The sequence below is a fragment of the Bufo gargarizans genome, chromosome 2 (assembly GCF_014858855.1).
Source record: "Bufo gargarizans isolate SCDJY-AF-19 chromosome 2, ASM1485885v1, whole genome shotgun sequence".
Taxonomy (NCBI): Eukaryota; Metazoa; Chordata; class Amphibia; order Anura; family Bufonidae; genus Bufo; species Bufo gargarizans.
This window is the reverse complement of record NC_058081.1, coordinates 579,611,967-579,635,139: the sequence shown is the minus strand read 5'-3', so window position 1 is coordinate 579,635,139 and position 23,173 is coordinate 579,611,967. Positions and strand designations below refer to the sequence as shown.

The 23,173-nt window shown below is 44.2% G+C and overlaps 1 protein-coding gene across 7 annotated transcripts in view; it reads left to right on the top strand.

Annotated features, from left to right (window-relative positions):
• LOC122928681 (CMP-N-acetylneuraminate-beta-galactosamide-alpha-2,3-sialyltransferase 4-like) overlaps positions 1 to 23,173 on the top strand; it is a 200,168-nt gene that overhangs the window by 164,486 nt on the left and 12,509 nt on the right. For all 7 annotated transcript variants that reach the window (XM_044281778.1, XM_044281771.1, XM_044281776.1 and 4 more), the window contains 7 exons: positions 681 to 774; positions 2,004 to 2,075; positions 2,881 to 2,978; positions 4,521 to 4,584; positions 8,077 to 8,172; positions 21,977 to 22,166; positions 22,511 to 22,663. In XM_044281778.1, coding sequence (XP_044137713.1) covers positions 681 to 774; positions 2,004 to 2,075; positions 2,881 to 2,978; positions 4,521 to 4,584; positions 8,077 to 8,172; positions 21,977 to 22,166; positions 22,511 to 22,663 — 767 coding nt within the window. The remainder of the gene's footprint in view (positions 1 to 680; positions 775 to 2,003; positions 2,076 to 2,880; positions 2,979 to 4,520; positions 4,585 to 8,076; positions 8,173 to 21,976; positions 22,167 to 22,510; positions 22,664 to 23,173) is intronic.

Here is a 23,173-nt window from a genome sequence, read left to right as displayed (position 1 = left end):
CAAGTCTGTATATTCTATGCAAGTTCCATAAAATCTCCGATAAGGTCCTCAAAGAAATATTTATTTAGCTGCGACTTTTCACAGCACACCTTGTATTTACCTACCAATCCCTATGTCAAGGTTCTCAGACCTTTGATCCATCACCTTTGGATCCGATTATAGGATATAAATAGAGAGCAAGGATGGACAGCGTGAGAAGACTGTAAACTAACCAAAGTTGAGGAGCAATCTTTAATAATGAGACGTTCACCCTATAACGTGGTGCTCAGCATTAGGAAAGGGACCACAGTCACATGTATGGATGCAGAGATGTCTGTGGAGGGTCTCGGCATTGGAAACGTGTGGCAATATAGTGAAGATCAGATGGACAACAAAGGCATAATGCAGACCACCTCTTCACAGCCTGAACATGGCTGATAACAGGAAATAATGCATACCACCTCTTCACAGCCTGAACATGGCTGATAACAGGAAATAATGCAGACCGCCTCTTCACAGCCTGAACATGGCTGATAACAGGAAACAATAGCTGGTATTCACCTGTCCTACATTCAGCTCCTTTCCAGACTCAGATGGCTGATTATAGGGAGCAATAGATTGTATTCATCCATATTTCAGACTCCTGAACAGTAAGTCTGCCTATTTAGGATGTGTCACACTGATTTGTATTCTGTCTGCAGGATGGAGAGCCGGCATTGCCTTCCTTACTGTCATGTTCGGCTTTGGGATGCTGTGGTACCTACTTGTGGTACATGTGGATACCTACTTACCTAGGTAGGTGAACAGCCCACTCGGCGACCACAGATACCTTATCTAGAGGGTCCTGTGTCATTTAGGTTGTAAGGCAGTTAAATCCCAGATTATATTTCAGCCTTGGGAATGTTTAATATGGAAATATGTTTGGCGTATTTCAGGCGCAGGTTGCCGTCGCGCCGCTATCTGCAACTTCTCCCCGCTCACGCCAGGTCTAAAAAAGTGGGCGGAGATTTACCGGCAGGCCCATCTCATTAGCCATTTTCAGCATCTGTTTTAGGTGTAGAAAAAGGTCTAAATGTAAGACAGCTCCGAAGCTGTCTTACATTTAGAACTGGCACTGGATGCACCAAAGTTACGGAGTGGCCTGCACCTCATCATAACTTTGGAGGATCCTCCGCCAGCTAAGGAGTTTATTAAGGGCGGCATCTATAACGCCTGTCTTAATAAATGCGCCCCTTAGACCTCTTTCACATGGGCGTCTCATGTGAGGGCCGGATAGGATGCGGTTGCGTCGCTGAAAAATCGTGCGATTTTGCCTGCGAGTGGGGCGAGTGCAATGCATTTTGCGCGCGTGTAAGAAAAAAATGAATGTGGTACCCAGACCCAAACCCGGACTTCTTCACTGAAGTTCGGGTTTGGGTTAGGTGTTCTGTAGATTTTTATATTTTCCCTTATAACATGGTTATAATGGAAAATAATAGCATTCTTAATACAGAATGCTAAGTAAATTAGGGATGGGGGGGGGTTAAAAAAAAATAAATGGACAAACTCACCTCATCCACTTGTTCGCGCAGCCCGGCTCGTCTTCTTTCTTCTTCTTTGAGGACCTTCCATCACATGGCGATGGACCATGTGATGAGCGCAGTGACGTCACCAAAGGTCCTTTTCCTCCCAGGTCCTCAAAGAAGAAGAAAGAAGACGAGCCGGGCTGCACGAACAAGTGGATGAGGTGAGTTTAATTTTAAATTTTTTTATTTTTTAACCCCTATATCCCTAATTTACTTAGCATTCGGTATTAAGAATGCTATTATTTTCCCTTATAACCATGTTATAAGGGAAAATAATAAAGATTGGGTCCCCATCCCGATCGTCACCCAGCAACCATGCGTAAAAATTGCACTTGCTTGCACTTGCTTGCGGATTTTCCAAATCCATGAATTTAAAGTAATTCACAACTCTGCAATTATTAGTAACAAATTGGCCCATTTTAAATAGTGGATGTATAACCGCAGTTCCTTTGTCGCCAGGTCCTATGTAAACGTCGGAGTCATGTGCACTCCAGGTGACGTCGCTTCCAAAGCAGCTTCTGTGATCAGCAAGTAAGTGGTCAGCTATCTCGTTCAGTGCCACTCCATCACCCTCTACAGCACGCGGCTATCCTTCTGTATAGCTCACAGTAATCTATCTATATAGCCATCCACCTATACTTATTCCAGTAGTATTCCAACCAGTGTCATTACAAGTAACCTAGGAGCCTCATAGCAAAAACTGGAATAGGACTGCATTCCACCATGACCACTTTTAGCGACATTTTTAGAAAAGCTTATGATTGCACACATTGTCACAGTGAAGGAATAATGCAAATAGTGATGTCACAGTACAGGGAAAGTGTAGATAATGATGTAATAATAGTGTAATAATGTGCACCGTGAAGTCACAGTAAAGGGATAGTGCACACAGTAAAGTCACAATATTGGTACAATACACAGTGACCTTACAGCACAGGGATATTCTACGCTGAAATTATGCAAACAATGACATCACATGCAAGTATAATGCACATATGATGTCATAGTACAGGAATAATGTTGTGATGTCACAGCACAAAAAGTAATTAAAAAAGTAAAGGTGCACAGAAGGAAAAATCCACACAGCAGAAATAACCCTGAGGCTCCATAGTAAAATTTAGAATGGCGTCATATTCAATTAATCTTGGCACCTTATATACATTTTACCACTAACTTCATCTTATGTCTGAGTGACCATGGGGCCCCTTAGTTGTCGGGCCCGATAGCAGCGCCATGTAGTTACACCCATGATTCCAACAATCTGCTGCCATTAAACTGTCCAGGTCGTTGGCAAATCTCATGGGTAATTTTTGATATTTTGGCTTTCTGTCTTCAGTTACTCTAGGAATCACCCCGTCTTCCTGCAGCTCAGAGATTATTTCTGGGTGAAGAACGAGTCTGTTTATCCTTTACCGTACGGCACAAAAGGAAGTGGTAAGAATGGTGCAGATCCGTAGTGGAGACAGTTTACAAGAGAGAACGTTTTTCTGCCCCTTTTTAACGTGTGGTTTCAGTGATGGTCACATGTGTACAGTATAAAATAGTTGCGTGTATGCTGAGGCCAGGACATAGAGCTCTGTTCACAAGGTCCTTCAGTTGTCCTGTTCCATTGTACACAGCACATGACTGACTATAATGGCGCTGGTCCATCATGTTGCCTGACATTTCACCGGATGAAATAGCACAGCACGCTGAACCATTTTGTCCAGTATTTTTGATAGAATCTGCAAACGAAGCAGTAACATAGAAAGTATGAGGGGTGGGAATATATCCCAAATTTCACATCCTCCACCATTGGCTCTGCCATGAATGAACCTTTTATAGATACCTATGAAAACAAGAAAATAATGAGACATTTTTGACACCCCATGTGCTTCTACACATTGAAGTTGGAGCTGAAAGGGCTGTTCCAGTATTTTACTATTGATGTCCTATCCTCATAGTAGGCCATCAATATCTGGTTGGCAGAGGTCCAACACCCCGCTGATCAGTTGTTTCAGAGTAGCTCTGTTGCAGGAAGTTGGTGCCGCAGTTACACAGCTCCATCCAGAGGTGGACTTGGAAGTTAATGTGTCCCTGGAAAAAAAACAAAAACGAAAAGTAGCCCCAGATACCACAGTGCGGCACAAAATGCTACCTCACCAGAACCTGATACCACAGTGCAGCACAAAATACTGCCTAAATTAATAAATGCTGAGAGCATTAGATCTTTTTGTACCTGGGGTTTGGCCAAGAGGAAGGATTAGGTGGCCCTCTGGGCATCGACCCACTGGGAAATTTTCCTGTTGGGTCTATGGCCAGTCCGCCTCTGGCTCCATCTATTGCATAGTGGACAGATCTGGTTACTGCAGCGCTGTTCTCATCCACTTCAGTGTGAGCAGCGATGCATTAACTCAATGGATGGATCTGTGTAGTTTTAGCGCTAGAGCTACTACAGAATAGCTGATCGCTTGGGGTGCAGGGTGTCGGACCTCCACCAATGAAATCATCAAGGACTATCCTGAGGACAGGCCATCAATAGTAAAATACTAGAATAGCCCATTAAGATTTGGGCTCAATTAATGGTTCAAATTTTGTGCAACTAGAGGTCAAAAGAAAGGCCACTGTTACACCAGATTTCCTTTGATTAGGCGTCCCCCATAGCATGCCTAAAACAGAGATGTAATAATTTACCACCAAAATAAAGGGACCTGGAGGACCCACAAGAGCCACCGTCACTGTCGGTGTTAAGAAGGATATCGCACTGCTTTTACTGGCTGCTCTGTGTTCACCTATATCAGTGATGGCTAACCTTGGCACTCCAGCTGTGGTGAAACTACGACTCCCAGCGTGCTCCATTTATTTCTACAGAGTTCTGAGAGCAGCCAAGCAAGGGGGGCATCTTGGGAGTTGTAGTTTTACCACAGCTGGAGTGCCAAGGTTAGCCATCACTGACCTATATCATGCCCTGACTGACATCAAACCTTTCTCCTCCAGAGGAACTACTGATGAAATTTCTGGCATTGTCGAACCAATACGACGTACCTCAAGAAATAGAGAGGTAAGACAGTGACCAGATTTCTCAGCTGTGACCCTTTCCTCTAGCAGTGGGATCTATAATGCAAAGAGGACACGTGTTGCACAACTTTATTTCACAGGGTTTATAAAGCCCCTCAGTTCCCGTTTGATGTAGGACTCCTTTCGGATTCGAAGTGTCTGGAGTGTGAAGGAGGAGGGGCAGTTATGCTGCATATGCTGTGGTCGTGCTCGGCTCTGGAGGGTTTTTGGCAAGCTGTGGTGCGACTTATTATTTCTCTTTATTCTGTTACACTGGATATGACCCCCTTTGTATGTGTATTGGGATGCGTGGAGGACTTGCCAATCACCGAGCCCGGTAAGGTGGCCAGAATGCTATATATGGTGCGCAAACTAATTGCTCAGCATTGATTGGATGAGTGCAGCCCTAGTAGAAATGAATACATAGCCAAGATTAACTGGTTACTTAACCTGGAACGTGTGGTTTATAGGAAGAGAGGAACCCTAAGTAGATTTACTAAACTTTGTGTTCCTTGGATTGATACCTCTGGATTTACCTCCCGGGAACTTTAGAGATATGAGGCATAATTTGTGAGGGTGATAGCCATCTGCATTCACACCAATGGCGAAATGTAGGCGGTGTTCTATCTAGACATATATTTACAGACCACTTGGTAGGTGGAGGTGAGTTGATTCCTTCATCCATAGTAATTATGAATTGCCATTTTACTGCATGGCCGGGAGGGGGGGTGGGAGGTGCATTTGTACTTATTTTTGCTACGTTCATTGACTGGACTGTTGCAGTTGGACAGCAGTTTTGGCCACTGTGAGGGGGTGGGATAGGATATGTTGGGCGGGGGGAGGGGTTCTGTTATGTTAATTTATCAAAATTTTAATAAAAAGATATGATTTTAAAAATAAATAAATAATACAAAAATTCTATATATATTTATTTGTGATGACTGTTATGTACCAGCTGACATACGCACGTTGAAATAAAAAAAAAATATACACACTAAGATAGAAATGTCTGATTGCTGCAAAACCCAGCATGCATTTATGTCTAAGGCAGATATGTACATGACTACAGGTGAGGTCTGATTAGACACTGGGTCTTCCTCAAGAGGGGGCGTAAAACTGCTTCCCTTACTGCCCTATAAAAAGGCTCTCAGAGGCTACTTTTGGATATTGTACCTCTTGGTGAGAAACCATTGACTACTAGAAATGCCTCTACAACATACTTGAAGACATTTTGTCCAGTTGACAGACGTTGAGAGGGGATGCATCACTGGACTAAAAGAAGCAGGATGGTCATTTTGATGTATTGGTCGCCAACTAGACTGTTCTGACCAGCCTGTTAGGAGGTTATGGGAGCAGCAGTTACATAAGGAATCGCACAGGTGGTGATTAGGCTCCATATGGCCCAGACAGACCTCCAGTACAGAGGATCTGTTGATCAACCTACAAGCATGAGTAGCTCCCACATGTCTCTGCCCGGACCATTTCCAGGCACTTGGCAGAAGCAAATTGGGTGGCAAGGCACCTATTACATGTCCTGGTTTTGACAGCCAGCTATTGTTGCTTCATTTGCAGTGGTGTCGTGAACGATAAATCTAAACTGCTAGGGACTGGAGGTCTAGGGGTGGACCAACAGGGCACTAGAGCCTCCCTTCACTGGTACAGTTTTCCCAATAACCGTATCCTTTCGCTGTAATATTGTAATCACCTACATATATCTTTATTACATTCACACACGGAACGTTTCCATTTGATTCCAACAACTCCTTGTTGGTGCATTATTTTTTGTCATTGAGTGTACTTGGACCTACTACATTTACATTTATATAGCTATTATTTCAAAAAACCTATCCATAAGGCTGATCGCATACATTTTCCCCTTCAGATGCTGTGGTCAAATGTGAACACAGCATTTTCGCAGTCCGGAATTGGAAGTTGCGCACTTCCGCTCCAGTAACAGCGTTCCTTGACTCAGATGGGGGAACCTGTTATATCTATGAAATAGCCCGAAGCCTCAAGTAGGCTTCGGAACTTTTTTCAGGACTATGCCAATACAGGCCACTAGGTGGCAGCATTGTATTGGTACAGTGCAAATTAAGTGTTCAATTATGTTTATATAGACATCAATGAACACAATGGGGCAATCTAATGATTGCCAGTTTTTGTCACCCAAGGTGACTTAAAGTAAAAAAAAAGTGTTTACAGAAAAAAGTTTTTACAAAAAAAAATAAAAATAAAGCATGAAAGTTCAAATCACCCCCCTTTCCTTAAAATAAGAATACCCAATAAAAAAAAAATAAACATCATGGGCATCGCCGGGTGCGAAAATGCCCATACTATTAAAATATAACAATATTAAGGGCTTACAGCAAATGGCATAACAAGAAAAAAAAAATTAAACAGACAATTTGCCTTTTTTTTTGGTCACTTCAACTACCTAATAATTATTTTTTTAAAGTGATCAAAAAGTCGGACACACTTCAAATTGGTATCACTGATCACAGATCATCCCTAAAAAATGAGCCCTCACACAGCCTCGTACACATAACTACAAAACATTTATAGGAGTGTATTTTATTTTTTTCCTCAAAAGGTTTTAATATTTTTTTTTCAGTATTAAAGTGCAAGAAAAATTATACAAGTGTGGTATCGTTGGAACCGTGTTGACCTGGAGAATAAAGATAACAGGTCAATTTTACCGCATAGTGTACAGTGTAATAAAAAAAAATAAAAACTTTATCAGAATTGTGTTTTTTCCCAATTCTACCCCATTTGGAATTTTTTTCCCCACTTCCCACTACATGGTATGTTACTGTAAATGGCGCCATTAGAAAGTCCAACTTGTCCCTCAAAAAATAAGCCCTCATAAGGCTATGTGAACAGAAAAATAAAAAAGTTAGGACTATGGGAAGGCGGGGAGTGAAAAGCAAAAACGCTAAATGAAAAATGGCCCTGGCCTGAAAGGGTTAAACATTTACAATATGAGGACCTTCTCAAGATGGCTGTTCTCTGAGGCCAAAACTGCTTTCCCTCACTTCCCATACACACTTGTTGTAGCCAGCAGCTCCCTTTCAGCCAATCAGATTGGATTACTGAGAGACACGCCTCCTCACTCTGAAGCCTAATGCAGGCATATAGTGTGAAGGACCGTCTCTCTGTCTTCCTGTCTTCTTAGCCAGAGACAGACAAGCCATAGGAACTGTCTTTTAAGGGAGCAGTGGAAAGGGACAGGGGACATTAATGAAAGCTGTTAGTATGAGGTAATTACGGATCTTTTGACAATCATTGACAGACTAACTCAGGTATACATGCCTAGCTCTAATAAATTAGCAAATAAAAAAAATATGACAGTTACACTTTAATGACTTCCTTGTATAATTACATGCTAAATGTATTTCCAGAAGAGGATTTATAATGACGCTTGTTAAAAATGATAATTGTTGTTATAGTGACTACCTGACTAATTGATAATAACACAGAATAATGTTCTCCTGTCCAGGTTACGGTGCAGACGGTGTGTAGTGGTCGGAAATGGGCACAGGCTAAAAAACAGCTCTCTGGGTGAAGTCATTGATAAATATGACGTGGTGATCAGGTAAGAGGAGCCGTGTCACAGGCAAAGGAATATTAGATATAACATTAGAATATATAGCATACATTAAACCGTTATATATGTATAATGCTTAACTTTTTTGATTTTATTCGGGCACACCTATGGTCAGTGACTTTTGCCTCACTGACTGGCGTGTAGTCTGAAATCCACCTTTCTTCTTATCAGACGATAGCTCAGACTCATCCTCAAATTCATCCTTCTGATCCTCCCCCTATGTAAATATGCCACCCGCCATCTGACAAAGGACCCATTTGTTGGGTGACTGCATCTTTTACGCGGCATGAAAAATGATCGGTTGTCAGTAACATATCACCCTTTGTAAATAGTTTGTACGGACACGCCTTATAAATGTGTCTCCAGTCGCTTGTTCACTGTGTGATTGCATCTTTATGTGCCACATAAAATCCTTGTGCAAACAGGGATGTGCTGCTGTCAAACAAGGAAACCATATAAGGGCAGACAGTCGTTCAGCCCCAATGCACCTGCAACGCTTGTTCGGCCGGCATCTGTCTCTCCTGACTGCCCCCCACACATAGGGCCAAGCATGTGGGTGTTTTCAGTGGGGCGAGTGGAGAAAGCAGCTGCCAGATACTTTGCCCACCTCTATTCTTTTCAGACACCCCAGGCAGCAGCTTATATCCCGGAAGAACAAAAGGACTGGGCATTGAAATTCAATGACCTTGATCCCTCTCTCCTCCTACATCTGTTGAGAGAGAGTTGGGAGCTCGTATCACATGTACATAGATTGTCGGCCACTACTCCAAAATGGGGGGGATTTATCAAAACTGGTGTAAAGGAAAACTGGCTTAGTTGCGCATAGAAACCAATCAGTTTTGACCTTTCATTTTCCAAAGCAGCTCTGAAATATGAAAGATGGAATCTGATTGGTTGCTGTGGGCAAATAAGCCAGCTCTCCTTTACAGCAGTTTTCATATACAGTCAGGTGCATAAATATTGGGACATCGACCCAATTCTAACATTTTTGGCTCTATACACCACCACAATGGATTTTAAATGAAACAAACAAGATATTCTTTACCTGCGGACTGTCAGCTTTAATTCGAGGTTATTCACATCCAAATCAGGTGAACGGTGCAGGAATTACAACAGTTTGCATATGTGCCTCCCACCTGTTAAGGAACCAAAAGTAATGGGACAGAATAATAATCAAAAATCAAAGTTTCACTTTTTAATACTTGGTTGCAAATCCTTTGCAGTCAATTACAGCCTGAAGTCTGGAACGCATAGACATCACCAGACGCTGGGTTTCATCCCTGGTGATGCTCTGCCAGGCCTCTACTGCAACTGTATTCAGTTCCTGCTTGTTCTTGGGGGATTTTCCCTTCAGTTTTGTCTTCAGCAAGTGAAATGCATGCTCAATCGGATTCAGGTCAGGTGATTGACTTGGCCATTGCAGAACATTACACTTTCCTTTAAAAAAAAAACTTTTGGTTGCTTTCGCAGTCTGCTTTGGGTCATTGTCCATCTGCTGTCACGGCCACGGTTATGGCCGTGGCTCCTTGGGAGCCGCATACAGTTGCCCGCGGTTTGGGTAGTTGTTTCAACCGCAGCTTGAGGCATGTTGTTGTGTGCCTCAAGTGCGGTTGCCTGTGTCTGGTGTGCACTTTGTGTTGTTTGGTGCGCATGGACATCTTCCTTTGTGGCTGCCCGTGGCAACGTTTGGTTGTTGTACATGTGGTGGCAGTGTCCTGGCCTTCGGGCTTTCTCCCAGGACGGCTGCCACCCATGTCGTTGCCTGCGGCAACAGCCACAGTGTGATCTTAGTTTGGTCACTTCCCCTTTATGTGTGTTTCCCTTCTGTGGTGCTGGAAGGGTTAACTCCCTTCCCAGTGTGTGTGTGATGTCACTGGGTGTGTCCGACTGTGGGGTGTGGCTTCTTGGCCTATATAGCCTTGGTGTTTGGCATGGCTCAGTAGGTTGCTTCAGTCATGCTTGGCTGGAGCAGCCTCCTGTGCATATTACCTGCCAGTGAGAGCCACCCCTGTGGTCATAAAGATCTTGTCGTTATGTTTGTCTTGCTCTGTGTGATGTTGTATGTTATGTTCTGTTGGGACCTTCCTATGTGTTTTGGTGCAGCTTACGGTTCTGGATTCCTGTTTGCACAGGGATCCAGTCAGCAAGGCTGTGGCAGGTTGGTGGAACTACGTGTTCGCCTGCCATCCCCGTAAGGCTGTATGAGTTCCCCTTTTCCCATTGAGACTCCTGCTCCTCCGTGCCTACGAGGAGTAGGTCGTCTTACCCAGCTCCTAGCTCAGGGATCTGCAGAGGGTAAGTCAGGGCTCCGAGGTTCTTGCGCATGGGTCCTCCTACCTTTTAAGGTCGGCCCATGCAGGTTAGGAGTTAGGGTCAGGTTAGGGATGCTTGAGGAGGTGACCTGCTCCCTATCCTGTTCTCATGGCAGAGTAGCCACAACATCATCTGGCATCACACGGCTGAGGGTTTCCCCCATCCTCAGCCGTGACATCTGCACTGTGAAACACCATCCAATGAGTTCTGAAGCATTTGGCTAAATATATGAGCAGATAATATTGCCCGAAACACTTCGGAACTCATCCTGCTGCTTTTGTCAGCAGTCACATCATCAAGAAATACAAGAGAAGCAGTTCCATTGGCAGCCATACATGCCCACGCCATGACACTACCACCACCCTGCTTCACTGATGAGGTGGTATTCTTAGGATCATGAGCAGTGCCTTTCCTTCTCCATGCTCTTCTTTTCCCATCACTCTGGTACAAGTTGATCTTGGTCTCATCTGTCCATAGGATGTTGTTCCAGAACTGTGAAGGCTTTTTTAGATGTCGTTTGGCGAACTCTAATCTGGCCTTCCTGTTTTTGAGGCTCACCAATGGTTTACATCTTGTGGTGAACCCTCTGTATTCACTCTGGTGAAGTCTTCTCCTGATTGTTGACTTTGGCACACATACACCTACCTCCTGGAGAGAGAGTGTTCTTGATCTGGCCAACTGGTGTGAAGGGTGTTTTCTTCACCAGGGAAAGAATTCTTCGCTCATCAACCACAGTTGTTTTCCGTGGTCTTCCGGAGCTCTCCGGTGCGTTCCTTCTTTTTAGGAATGTTCCAAACAGTTGTTTTGGCCACGCCTAATGTTTTTGCTATCTCTCTGATGGGTTTGTTGTGTTTCTTCAGCCTAATGATGGCTTGCTTCACTGATAGTGACCGCTCTTTCGATCTCATCTTGAGAGTTGACAGCAACAGATTCCAAATGCAAACAGCAGACTGGAAATGAACTCTGGACCTTTTATCTGCTCATTGTAATTGGGATAATGAGGGAATAACACACACCTGGCCATGGAACAGCTGAGAAGACAATGGTCCCATTACTTTTGGTCCCTTAACAAGTGGGAGGCACATATGCAAACTGTTGTAATTCCTGCACCGTTCACCTGATTTGGATGTAAATACCCTCAAATTAAAGCCGACAGTCTGCAGTTAAAGCACATCTTGTTTGTTTCATTTCAAATCCATTGTGGTGGTGTATAGAGCCAAAAATGTTAGAATTGTGCGGCTGTCCCAATATTTATGGACCTGGCTGTATCTCCCCCACAGAGTTCGACAATTTGAATGGGCCTTTAGGGGTATTATTCATATTATATTGGATGATTAATAAAAACAAATCCCATACAATTTGTGGCTGTAGTAGAATTTCCAATATAATATACAGTACATTGTATATGCAAGAAAAACTCCATCCAAAGCTGACAATTGTGAGTAAGACTCTCACCTACCCCCTATATACAGTGAATAATAACTTCAGTGTATAATACACAGCCAGGTTACAAAGCTGACACATGACGATGCAGAGGGTACCTAGGTGCCAACTACTGCCATGTTATCATTACCGAACACATTCTGTTGGTACCTAAAAAAAGCAGTTTATTTTAACCTTAGTGACCACCCATACGTGTTTTTACTGACCTAAAAAAAGGTTTTTTTAGCTAAACGGCTGGCTTTAATCAATCATTACATGTACTTGGTGATGGTGCATTAAAAACTATAACTTGTCCTGCAAAAAATAAGACCTCATACAAGTACATTTATGAAAAAACAAAAAAGTTCTAGCTCTTGGAATGCAATTTTTAAAAAACGTGCTTGGTCACTAAGGGGTTAAAGCGTTGCAAACAAAAATCCAGACTATACGTGCCATCACTTGCCAAGTGTTAACCTGACAGCTGCTATATGTATGCACTATGTAATGTATCAGCCGGCCAGAAGCCATCTTCTGGGGAACACAAAATATATCCTTTGTCTTGGGGAAATTGGGAAAGAGTAGATGTAGATATAAAAGCGGGTGATGGCAGTGCAGTGTATGGATCATGTATGAAAACCTCTGCCCACTGCCGCAGCCATAGTCTGAGTCAGTATTATTCATGGGGAGGTTAGGGGCAGGGCCGGCCTTTGGGGTGTGCGGGCTGTGCGGCCGCACAGGGCGCCATAGCAACAGGGGCGCCGGGCGGCCGACAGCCCGCAATGTAATATGGGCAGGCGAGGCGGCACTTATGTTTTCCCACGGGGCGGGCCCCCGCCCCCTCCATCTCCCCCTCCCCTGTATTCAGCAGGGGGCGCACGTTGCGGTTTAAAAAAAAAAACTTGCTTATATAAGTTCGGGCGGCTGGCGGCGCCCCTCATTCTGCGCCGCCTGAGTGGCTGAGGCTGAGCGCCTGCCTGCGCCTGCTGTGTGCTGTTAATGTAGCGTGGCCGAGCTCTGTTCGATCCGCGGTACAGGAGCTTTTGTTTCCTGTACCCGGCCGGACTGACAGGAAGTGCTCACTTAGTGTGCACTTCCTGTCAGTCCGGCCGGGTACAGGAAACAAATGCTCCTGTACCGCGGATCGAACAGAGCTCGGCCACGCTACACTAGAGGTGGAAAAGAGAGTGAAAAGGAGGGGGGAGGGGGGGAGGAAATAATGAGAGTGATGGGGGGGGGGAGGAAATAATGAGAGTGATGGGGGGGGAGAAATAATGAGAGTGATGGGGGGGGGAGAAATAATGAGTGATGGGGGGGGAGAAATAATGAGAGTGATGGGGGGGGAGAAATAATGAGAGTGATGGGGGGGAGAATAATGAGAGTGATGGGGGGGGAGAAATAATGAGAGTGATGGGGGGGGGAGAAATAATGAGAGTGATGGGGGGGGAGAAATAATGAGAGTGATGGGGGGGGAGAAATAATGAGAGTGATGGGGGGGGAGAAATAATGAGAGTGATGGGGGGGGGAGAAATAATGAGAGTGATGGGGGGGGAGAAATAATGAGAGTGATGGGGGGGAGAAATAATGAGAGTGATGGGGGGGGAGAAATAATGAGAGTGATGGGGGGGGAGAAATAATGAGAGTGATGGGGGGGGGAGAAATAATGAGAGTGATGGGGGGGGGAGAAATAATGAGAGTGATGGGGGGGGAAATAATGAGAGTGATGGGGGGGGATAATGAGTGATGGGGGGGGAATAATGAGAGTGATGGGGGGGGGAGAATAATGAGAGTGATGGGGGGGAGATAATGAGAGGGAGAATAATGAGAGTGATGGGGGGAAATAATGAGAGTGATGGGGGGGGGGGGGAAATAATGAGTGATTGGGGGGGGGGGAATAATGAGAGTGACGAGGGAAGGGGGGGGGGGGGGAGAGAGTGACAATGGAGTCCCCAGAGCCAGACTGCAGCCAGAGTCCAGATCATCTTATTGTCCTGGTGGTAAGTAGACAATGCAATATGTTTATTATTTAATTGTTTAGTTATTAATACTACATTGGAAACTAATTTTCTCAGCTGGACACCGGCCGACATGCGCTGGGGGCCTCACCAGCGGTTAGGGTAGGGAAAAAGCACTGGCCCGTACGTAAATTTTTCCCTTCCCTAACCGCTGGTGAGGCTCCCGGTGCATGCGCAGTGTCGGCCGGTGTTCAGCTGAAAACATCCATCCGATCACTGCCTGCCATTGGCCCATAGTTTTTCCCTACCCTAACCGCCGGCGAGGCTCCTGGCGCATGCGCATTCTGCTGTGAAATTTCCCTAACCTGTCGTTGTGCGGCTGCGCGATGCTGCACACCTCCTCACGTCATGTCCGATGCGACCGGAAGTGACGAGGGTAGGGAAATCTCACGAACTAGGGAAGTATAACATTACACCGGCCTTTGGGGTGTGAGGGCTGGTAACTACTTGGTTGGATAGTCAGCCAGCCTATGCCATGATGCCAGCAACAAGCAGTTTTTTTTTTTTTTTTTTTTGGGGGGGGGGGGGGGGCGCCACAAGGTTAGCTCGCACAGGGCGCCTGAACACCTAAGGCCGGCCCTGGTTAGGGGCGGTGAACATGTTGGAGCCCAAGACAAAAAACCATCACTAAGGGGAAGATTTATCAAAAGTGGAACAAAGAAAAACTGGATTAGTTGCTCATAGCAATCAGATTCCACCTTTCATTTTCCAAACAAGCTCTGAATGAAAGGTGGAATCTTATCAGTTTCCACTGATTGTATAACTTGCAGTAGTGTGTGTGTGTGGGGGGGGGGGGGGGGGTAATTTAGTGACTGCATTCCGTGAAGGAAAGATAATCCTACCTAGAAATGAAGCTACAGTAAAGGAATGGATGTATCGGAAATTTTCTCCTGAAGTCTTAATATCTGCATTCAACTCTTCCAGCCTAAAAGGGGTGGACTGGCCATGGCTCCTACAGGGAAATTTCCCAGTGGGCTGATGCCCTGGGGGCCGCCAGGGCCCTCCTCACTGCCACCAGCCAAGTAGATAATGATCTGATGCTCTCAGAATTAATTAATGTAGGTACTTATGTACCTGGCCAGCGGCTGCAGGTGCCTTCCTGAATTCAGCTGTATCACCACCCTCATGATGGTGATAAAGTTGAATACTGCAGCAAGGGAGGCAGTATTTTGTGCTGCACTGTGGTATTTGATTCTGCTGGGGCAGTATTTTGTGCTGCACTACAGTATTTCTATCCCTGCCTATTTCTGTTGTCCCTGCCTACTTATGGTGGCCCTATCTACTTGTGTTGCCCCACCTTCTGTCAGTTTGGACTCGCCTACAACATGAGGCCAATTTTACAGTCAATAAATTTTTTATTGAAGTATATCAAAAGATACAAATCATGCTGTTCAACACACGCAGGTGAGTACAGACATGTATACAATGAAATCCCCAGACAGGGGGAATTGAAAAACAATATCAAGGTGATTGATAGAGCAAAGTGACAATTAAGAATAACACCAATAGTGTACCAAGAGTGTACCAATAGGGAAGAGGGAGGAGATGAGGCCAATTTTAGTTCTTTTACCAGGATCAATTTAAGTCTCTGCAGCCTAATATCACTTGAAGTAACCCACTATTTGGAGTTGCTGCTCCAAGAGCGATCCAGGTTACCAAATTACTTGCCATGTCCGAGCTGAATAACATATCCACCTTAACCATTCCTCCTACATTTTCCACCCATAGTTGGGATCATCAAGAGGATAGAAAAATATATAGCATTAGGCAGCCGACCAGCAAGTGACGTTGATCTAAAGCCTGCTTAACCAAAGAGAGAGATTATGTACAAGGCCAACCATTAATCAACAGAGGCTCCTCCAGCCCATGGTTAAGCCAACTGGAATGTGTTGTATATACCTAGAGCGGAGTAGGAGACTGGCTGTCCTAAGGATCTACAAGCGTCTTGCGCAAAAACTCATTTCATAACTGGGTTTAGGATAAACCTTAGGAGCTATCAATATGTGTTAATGGCAGCTAAGGGCTGATGTGGTCCAAAATGAGTACGCCGTAGACCCTTCTCCCTGATGCTTCCTACAAGCGTGTTGTGTGAATCAGTATCGGCCCACTGTTATTGTGATAATACATCTGCTTATTTGTATGCTCTCTCAAAGGCTACGGTATGTCTGAGTTTTATCCTAAGTTTTACTGATTCTCTCTTGTTAATAGCGCTTAGTTTAATAGCCAAGGCTATCCAATTCCTGTTTTAGCTAATTTTCTTTTGTTTAGAACATAACATTTATTATTTGCTTTAAGAACATTTAAATTGCCCAAAAATATGAAAAAATTTAAAGTGGCCATATGATTGTTTTCTTTTTGCTATAAATTGTTTTCATGCATCAGAGATATCATAGAGATATTTTCTTCATATCCCCTTAAAGGGGTTCTGCTGTTTTTTTAAACTGATGATCTATCAGCATCTGATCGGCGGGGGTCCGACACCCAGGACCCCCGCCAATCAGCTGTTTGAGAAGGCAGCTGCGCTGGCAGTAGCGCCGCGGCCTTCTTGCTGTTTACTGCTGGACCAGTGACGACTAGTATCACTGGCCTGGGCACGGCTAAGCTCCATTCAAGTGAACAGAGCTTAGCCCCACCCAGGCTATTGATACTAGTCGTGACGTCAGTGGCCTGCAGTAAACAGCGAAAAGGCCGCTGCGCTACTGCCAGCTCCGCTGCCTTCTCAAGGGGGTCCCGGGTGTTGGACCCCTGCCGATCATCAGTTTTAAAAAAACTGCAGGACCCCTTTAAGTAAATGTGCATTGGCTATACTACAGTAGATCCCAATTTACCTAGCAACTATGTTGCAGCTAAGTATCTAATTCTTACTAAATAGTTGGCATCCACACACTGATAGTTAGCGATGGGTAGTTTGACTATTAACAACTTATATGATTTTATATTCCACTGTCTTGCTGAGCCTAAGGGTACTTTCACACTAGTGGCAGGACAGATCCGACAGGCTGTTCACCCTGTCGGATCCGTCCTGCCACTATTTCGCCGTGCCGCCGGACTGCCGTTCCGTCCCCATTGACTATAATGGGGACGGGGGTGGAGCTCCGGCTCAGCACGGCAGTGCATGGTGAGAGGGCACCGGACTAAAAAGTCGGACATCCAGTACTTTTAGTCCGGCGACCTTTCGCGGTGCACTGCCGGGCTGCGCCAGAGCTCTGCCCCGTCCCCATTATAGTCAATGGGGACAGAGCGGCAGTCCGGCGAAATAGTGGCAGGACGGATCCGACAGGGTGAACAGCCTGTCTGATCCATCCTGCCGCTAGTGTGAAAGTACCTTAAGCTTATAGCAATATCATTCACTGTCCCTCATCGCTAGTATCTCCCCTGCTCTTAAATATCTCTGAGCGAACAGGGTGCCTGCAGCACACCCCAACACAATTCCCATATATTCACATACAGAATGTAAACGCAGCTTCCCCAACATGTTTCACTGCAAACGCAGCGTCCTCAGGGGTAATTGAGCTACTGCTAACAGGAGCGCTCTCACTCAGTTCCATTTAAACCTTAAAGGTGGGTTTGCCTCCCGTATTATCCTATGTGTATATGCTGTTCTTAAAACTTAAAGGGAACCTGTCACCGGGAATTTGGGTATAGAACTGAGGACATAGGTTTCTAGATGGCCGCTAGCACATCCGCAATATCAAGTCCCCATAGCTCTGTGTGCTTATATTGTGGGGAAAAAAACGGTTTGATACATATGCAAATGAACACAAAACAGTCATATCTTACTTGTGTGACCAGAGAAGAGTCATATTTTCAAGCTCTGACTCATCTCAGGTTAATTTGCATATGTATCAAATCAGTTTTTATACACAATAAAAGCACACACAGCTATGGGGACTGGGTATTTCGGATGTGCTAGCGGCCATCTAGCAACCCATGTCCTCAGCTCTATACCCAAAATCCTGGTGACAGGTTCCCTTTAAGGGGAAAAAGCCAATAAGAAAATCGTGCTTCACATCACTTCCTGTGATAGGTGCTTTCATCAAAGTATCTAATTGCGCACGAGTTAGGTAATAGATATATTTACCCACCGTTACCTTCTGTGAACAGACTCCAGGATTTATACTTATTCTCGCTCCTTTATCCACTTTGCGCATGCGCCAGTACTTCAACTGTTCTCATTCCCTTTTCTCTTGTGTGCGTACGTTTGGACTTAGACTTGTTCTCTTTACTTTGTCTTTTATTCGCATGCTTTAGGACTTGAAAATATCTTCAATCTTGGGCTATCATCTACACTTGCGCCCAGAAATGAAGGATATAAAAGTCTCAATCCTTTTTGTATCAAAAGGGAGAAATATAATCTAATAAATTGGATAGATAAATCAGGATTATGGATTTAGTGTTAATATAATTCAAAGTCTTTCAAAGGGCTAAGACAACAATAAACAATCCTAACAAATTATCTATTTCTCATTATTTTGAATATTTAGTATCTTTAAATGATATGTATTTAATACTAATTGTACATAACCTTTGTAAAAAATTTTAATATTAATAATTTATTTAACATTTAACATAGTATATAAGAAGGAAATACATATGTCCACCCACTTCAGCCTGTTATCCTGCAAGTTGATCCAGAGGAAGGCCAAAAAAAAAACTGAGGTAGAGTCCTAAATTTTCCCCACTTAAAGGGAATCTGTCAGCCCACTAAACCCTTTTTTTTTTTTCCGTTAATATTAATCCCTACACTGCAAGCTCCCTGTACATATGCTAAATATTAATTTTCGTTCAGTAGATATTGTTAAAAAATCAAGTTTTATCATATGTAAATTACCTTGCTACCAGCAAGTAGGGCGGCTACTTGCTGGTAGCAGCCGCATCCTCCTCTCATCATGACGCCCCCTCCGCCGTTTGATTGACAGGGCCAGGGAACGGGTTCGTTCTCTGCTGGCCCTGTTCGAATTCAAAATATCGCGCCTGCGCCGTACCTTTCTTTAATCGGTGCAGGCGCACTGAGAGGCGGCCTCTCTCCCGGCCGCTCCATCCTCAATGCGCCTGCGCCGGGTGTAGATGTGACGTCATCGGTGCAGGCGCACTGAGAGGCGGCCTCTCTCCCGGCCGCTCCATCCTCAATGCGCCTGCGCCGGGTGTAGATGTGACGTCATCGGCGCAGGCGCATTGAGGATGGAGCGGCCGGGAGAGAGGCCGCCTCTCAGTGCGCCTGCGCCGATGACGTCACATCCACACCCGGCGCAGGCGCATTGAGGATGGAGCGGCCGGGAGAGAGGCCGCCTCTCAGTGCGCCTGCACCGATTAAAGAAAGGTACGGCGCAGGCGCGATATTTTGAATTCGAACAGGGCCAGCAGAGTACGAACCCTCACACATTAAATGAAGTAAAAAGTTGTATTAGTATAATGTAATCCATACCCATCCATAGACTTGGGTTCTTGGCTGTATAATCCCCTATATTGAGCTAAAGTTGTTATTGAGCTTCTACATCTAATAAATCAACAGATTTGTATAGAGAATTATCACAGGGATTACTGATGTATATCCCTTTTCACTGTTTTTTAAATAAATACCGTGAAGGAAAACCCCTCATTTAGGTTATCCGGGCTCATTGTATTGAGCCTATGGATCCAGCGAGCCCCACATTGTAACAGTCTCTTATCCAAGTTACCACCTCTGAGCCCCAGTTTCATCCTCTCTATTCCCCAAAAGCATAGTAGGCTTGTGTTTTTTCCATGAACATATCTCATATTTCTTGAAATAGATGTATCCTTCTCTGTCTCTATTGTACTTAGATGACCAGAAATACGACGTCTTAGTTCTTGTGTAGTTTTTCCAGCTTTGGACATGGGCATGACACTATGTAAATTACCCCTTGGGTCTTACAGTAGATATACTGTCTAATCTCATACTCCTTTTTATCACTTGGATTTGTAAATGTTTAATTTGTGAGATATAGCTGCAAAAGGAACAGTCTCCACATGGTGCTGCTCCTCGATATTTTTCTCTACTGGTCTTGCCCATGGTTTCAGTATCTTGGAGACAAAGGGAAATTCCGGTTGGCCAATACTTGAGAGTTTGAAGAAATTGTACTAATGATATGTAATTTATTAAAGAAAGTAATGACCTTTTTCAAAGATTTCGAGATGGGGGATATCCAATACGCCGTCTTAGAAGAGCCTTTAAAAGGGCAAAAAATAGGAAGATTTATTAAAACCACTCCCACGAAAAGATAATGAGATCATCAGATGTATTGGTACCTTTGATGGATGCAATAAAGAGATATACCAGATCCTAAAAAAACATTGGCATATCATACAATCAGATAGAGAACTGGGCCCAGTTCTCACTAATAACCCCAGCATCATCTATCGTAGAGGCTTGAATTTGAGGGACCATTTGGTGCATAGTTTTCTCCCAGATACTGTAAGTCAATGGGGACAGATCCGTTTTCTCTGACACAATCTGGCACGATAGAAAACTGATCCGTCTCCCATTGACTTTGAATGGAGTTCATGATGGATCTGTCTTGGCTATGTTACAGATAATGCTACTTTCACACTAGCGTTCGGGCGGATCCGTTCTGAACGGATCCGCTCATAATAATGCAGACGGAGGCTCCGTTCAGAACGGATCCGTCTGCATTATATTAGCAAAAAAAAAGCTAAGTGTGAAAATAGCCTGGGACGGATCCGTCCAGACCTTCAATGTAAAGTCAATGGGGGACGGATCCGCTTGAAGATTGAGCCACATTGTGGCATCTTCAAACGGATCCGTCCCCATTGACTTACATTGTAAGTCTGGACGGATCCGCACGCCTCCGCACGGCCAGGCGGACACCCGAACGCTGCAACAGCGTTCAGCTGTCCGCCTGTCCGTGCGGAGGCGAGCGGAGCGGAGGCTGAACGCCGCCAGACTGATGCAGTCTGAGCGGATCTGCTCCATTCAGACTGCATCAGGGCTGGACGGCTGCGTTCGGGTCCGCTCGTGAGCCCCTTCAAACGGAGCTCACGAGCGGACACCCGAACGCTAGTGTGAAAGCAGCCTAACTCAAACTGATCCGTTCTGACGGATGCAAGCGGTTGTATTATTCTAACGGATCCATTTTTGCAGATCCATGACGGATCCGCCCAAAACGCGAGTGTGAAAGTAGCCTAAGAATTAGATACTTAGTTGCAACATAGTTGCTAAGCAGATTGCCAAAAGCAAGAAATTGACACAATAGGATCTAGTATAGCTATTGCACATTTACTTAGAGGATATAAAGTATATATATCTCTATGATACCTCTGATGCATGAAAATAATTTATAGCAAAAAGAAAACAATCATATGGCCACTTTCAATTTTTTATTTTTTTGGGCAATTTAAATGTTCTTAAAGCAAGTAATAAATGTTATGTTTTAAATAAAAGAAAATGACCTAAAACAGGAATTGGATAGCCATTGGCTATTGAACTTAAGAACTTTTGAATAATCCTGGGTCCCATTCAGGATCTAAGTTCATCTCTTGTGAATAGTCACATTCTAGAGAAATGTATCTTTAATTTGTATTATGGAAATTAGTGACTACTGTAATGTTTCTAAGGAAAACAACATCCTGTGTTTTTACAATTTGATGATTTTATAGCGGTCATATAAAGGATATCAGTCATATATAAATCAGTCCTACACTTTTATTGCAGTTATAAAATATGTTTCTAGATAATATCACCAAGTTCAGTCACCAGCAGGAAAGGTGCGGTAATAGGTTCCAGATCACATGGTGAAGAGATTTTAGATTTTGCTAAAAATAACCGTACATATTACCTGCATGCTGAAAGCTGTATGTCCAGTAATTCCCATATACTTGCATGCACATGAAGAGAACCCCAACATATATGATGCCCCCCACATGTGTCATGCGCCTTAGGGTGTGAGCTGGATGCTGTTATCTACTTGGAGCTGCTCTTGATATTATGGTGTTTCCCATCCTTACATATATACAGTATACACACACATACATTTTGGTTAACTCGTATCTAATGCTTCCATCACCAGACTGAACAATGCTCCTGTCCACAATTACGAGAAGGATGTTGGCAGTAAGACCACCATGAGATTCTTCTACCCAGAATCTGCTGACTTTGACCCTCAGCTGGACAACAACCCTGACACTTTATTGGTGCTGGTGCCATTTAAGCCTCTGGACATCCAATGGATGAAGATTATTCTGAATAATGAGAAGAGGGTGCGTCACAGTCTATAATATCACTGCGCTTTGCTGCCACATTAGAGCCTTGTGTCATCTAGTTGTAAAAATTGGATGTAGGGTCTGCTATTTGGTGTAGTCACAATTTACCTCAGCTGCTTCCCATCTAGTGGTAGACCAGAATCTCTAGTGATTTTTGTATCCCTCACCAATGTTCTCTATGTTGCCGTTGATGGAACTCACCATTGTCCGTGGGAACCGACCAATGTGCCTGGTAGCTCCTCAGAATAGGGCATTTGACATCACTGGCCTCCATGAGGATGAATGTGCATGTGTGTGACCAAGACCCTAAAGATCCTACTAATGTTTGTTCCTTTTACCAGGTTCATAAAGGATTTTGGAAAATTCCCCCTATAATTTGGGAGGTGAGCCCACAGAATACGCGGATCCTAAACCCCTATTATATGGAGGTGACCGCCACTAAGATCCTGGACACCATCATTGCTGACCAGAAGTCCTCAAAAAAGATGAAAGCGGTAAGAGTGTAGAAGCTGGATGAGGTTACAGTGCTGCCAAATGTTAAGGTTTTTTTGTGCAGTTTTTGAAGCCAAAGCCAGGAGTGGATTAAAAAAAGGAGAAGTAATAATGTTCCTTAACGGGAACCTGTCACCGGTTTTTAACCATAAGAATCATCGGCATCCTGAGATAGTTCTCCCCCACACTAATCATCCTAGTTTTTTTTTTGTTGTGTTTTTTTTAGCACCTTCAGGTACTTCTTTTACAGTCCACTTTCGCTTTTTTCAAGTTATGTAAATTAAATGCTTACCTCATCACTTCCCATTCCTAACCCCACCTCCTGTTACATGAGTGACAAAATCTAAAGATCCTACCCTCCTCCTAAACTCACGTCCCAAATCCCGCACATGTGCAGAACCAGTCACCTCACTCACTGATGAAAAAAAATCTAGAATATTCGCGATTACGAAGATATAGCACTCTGTGGCGAAACCAACCTCGCCACAGTGTTTTGGAGAGGGCTGTTTAAA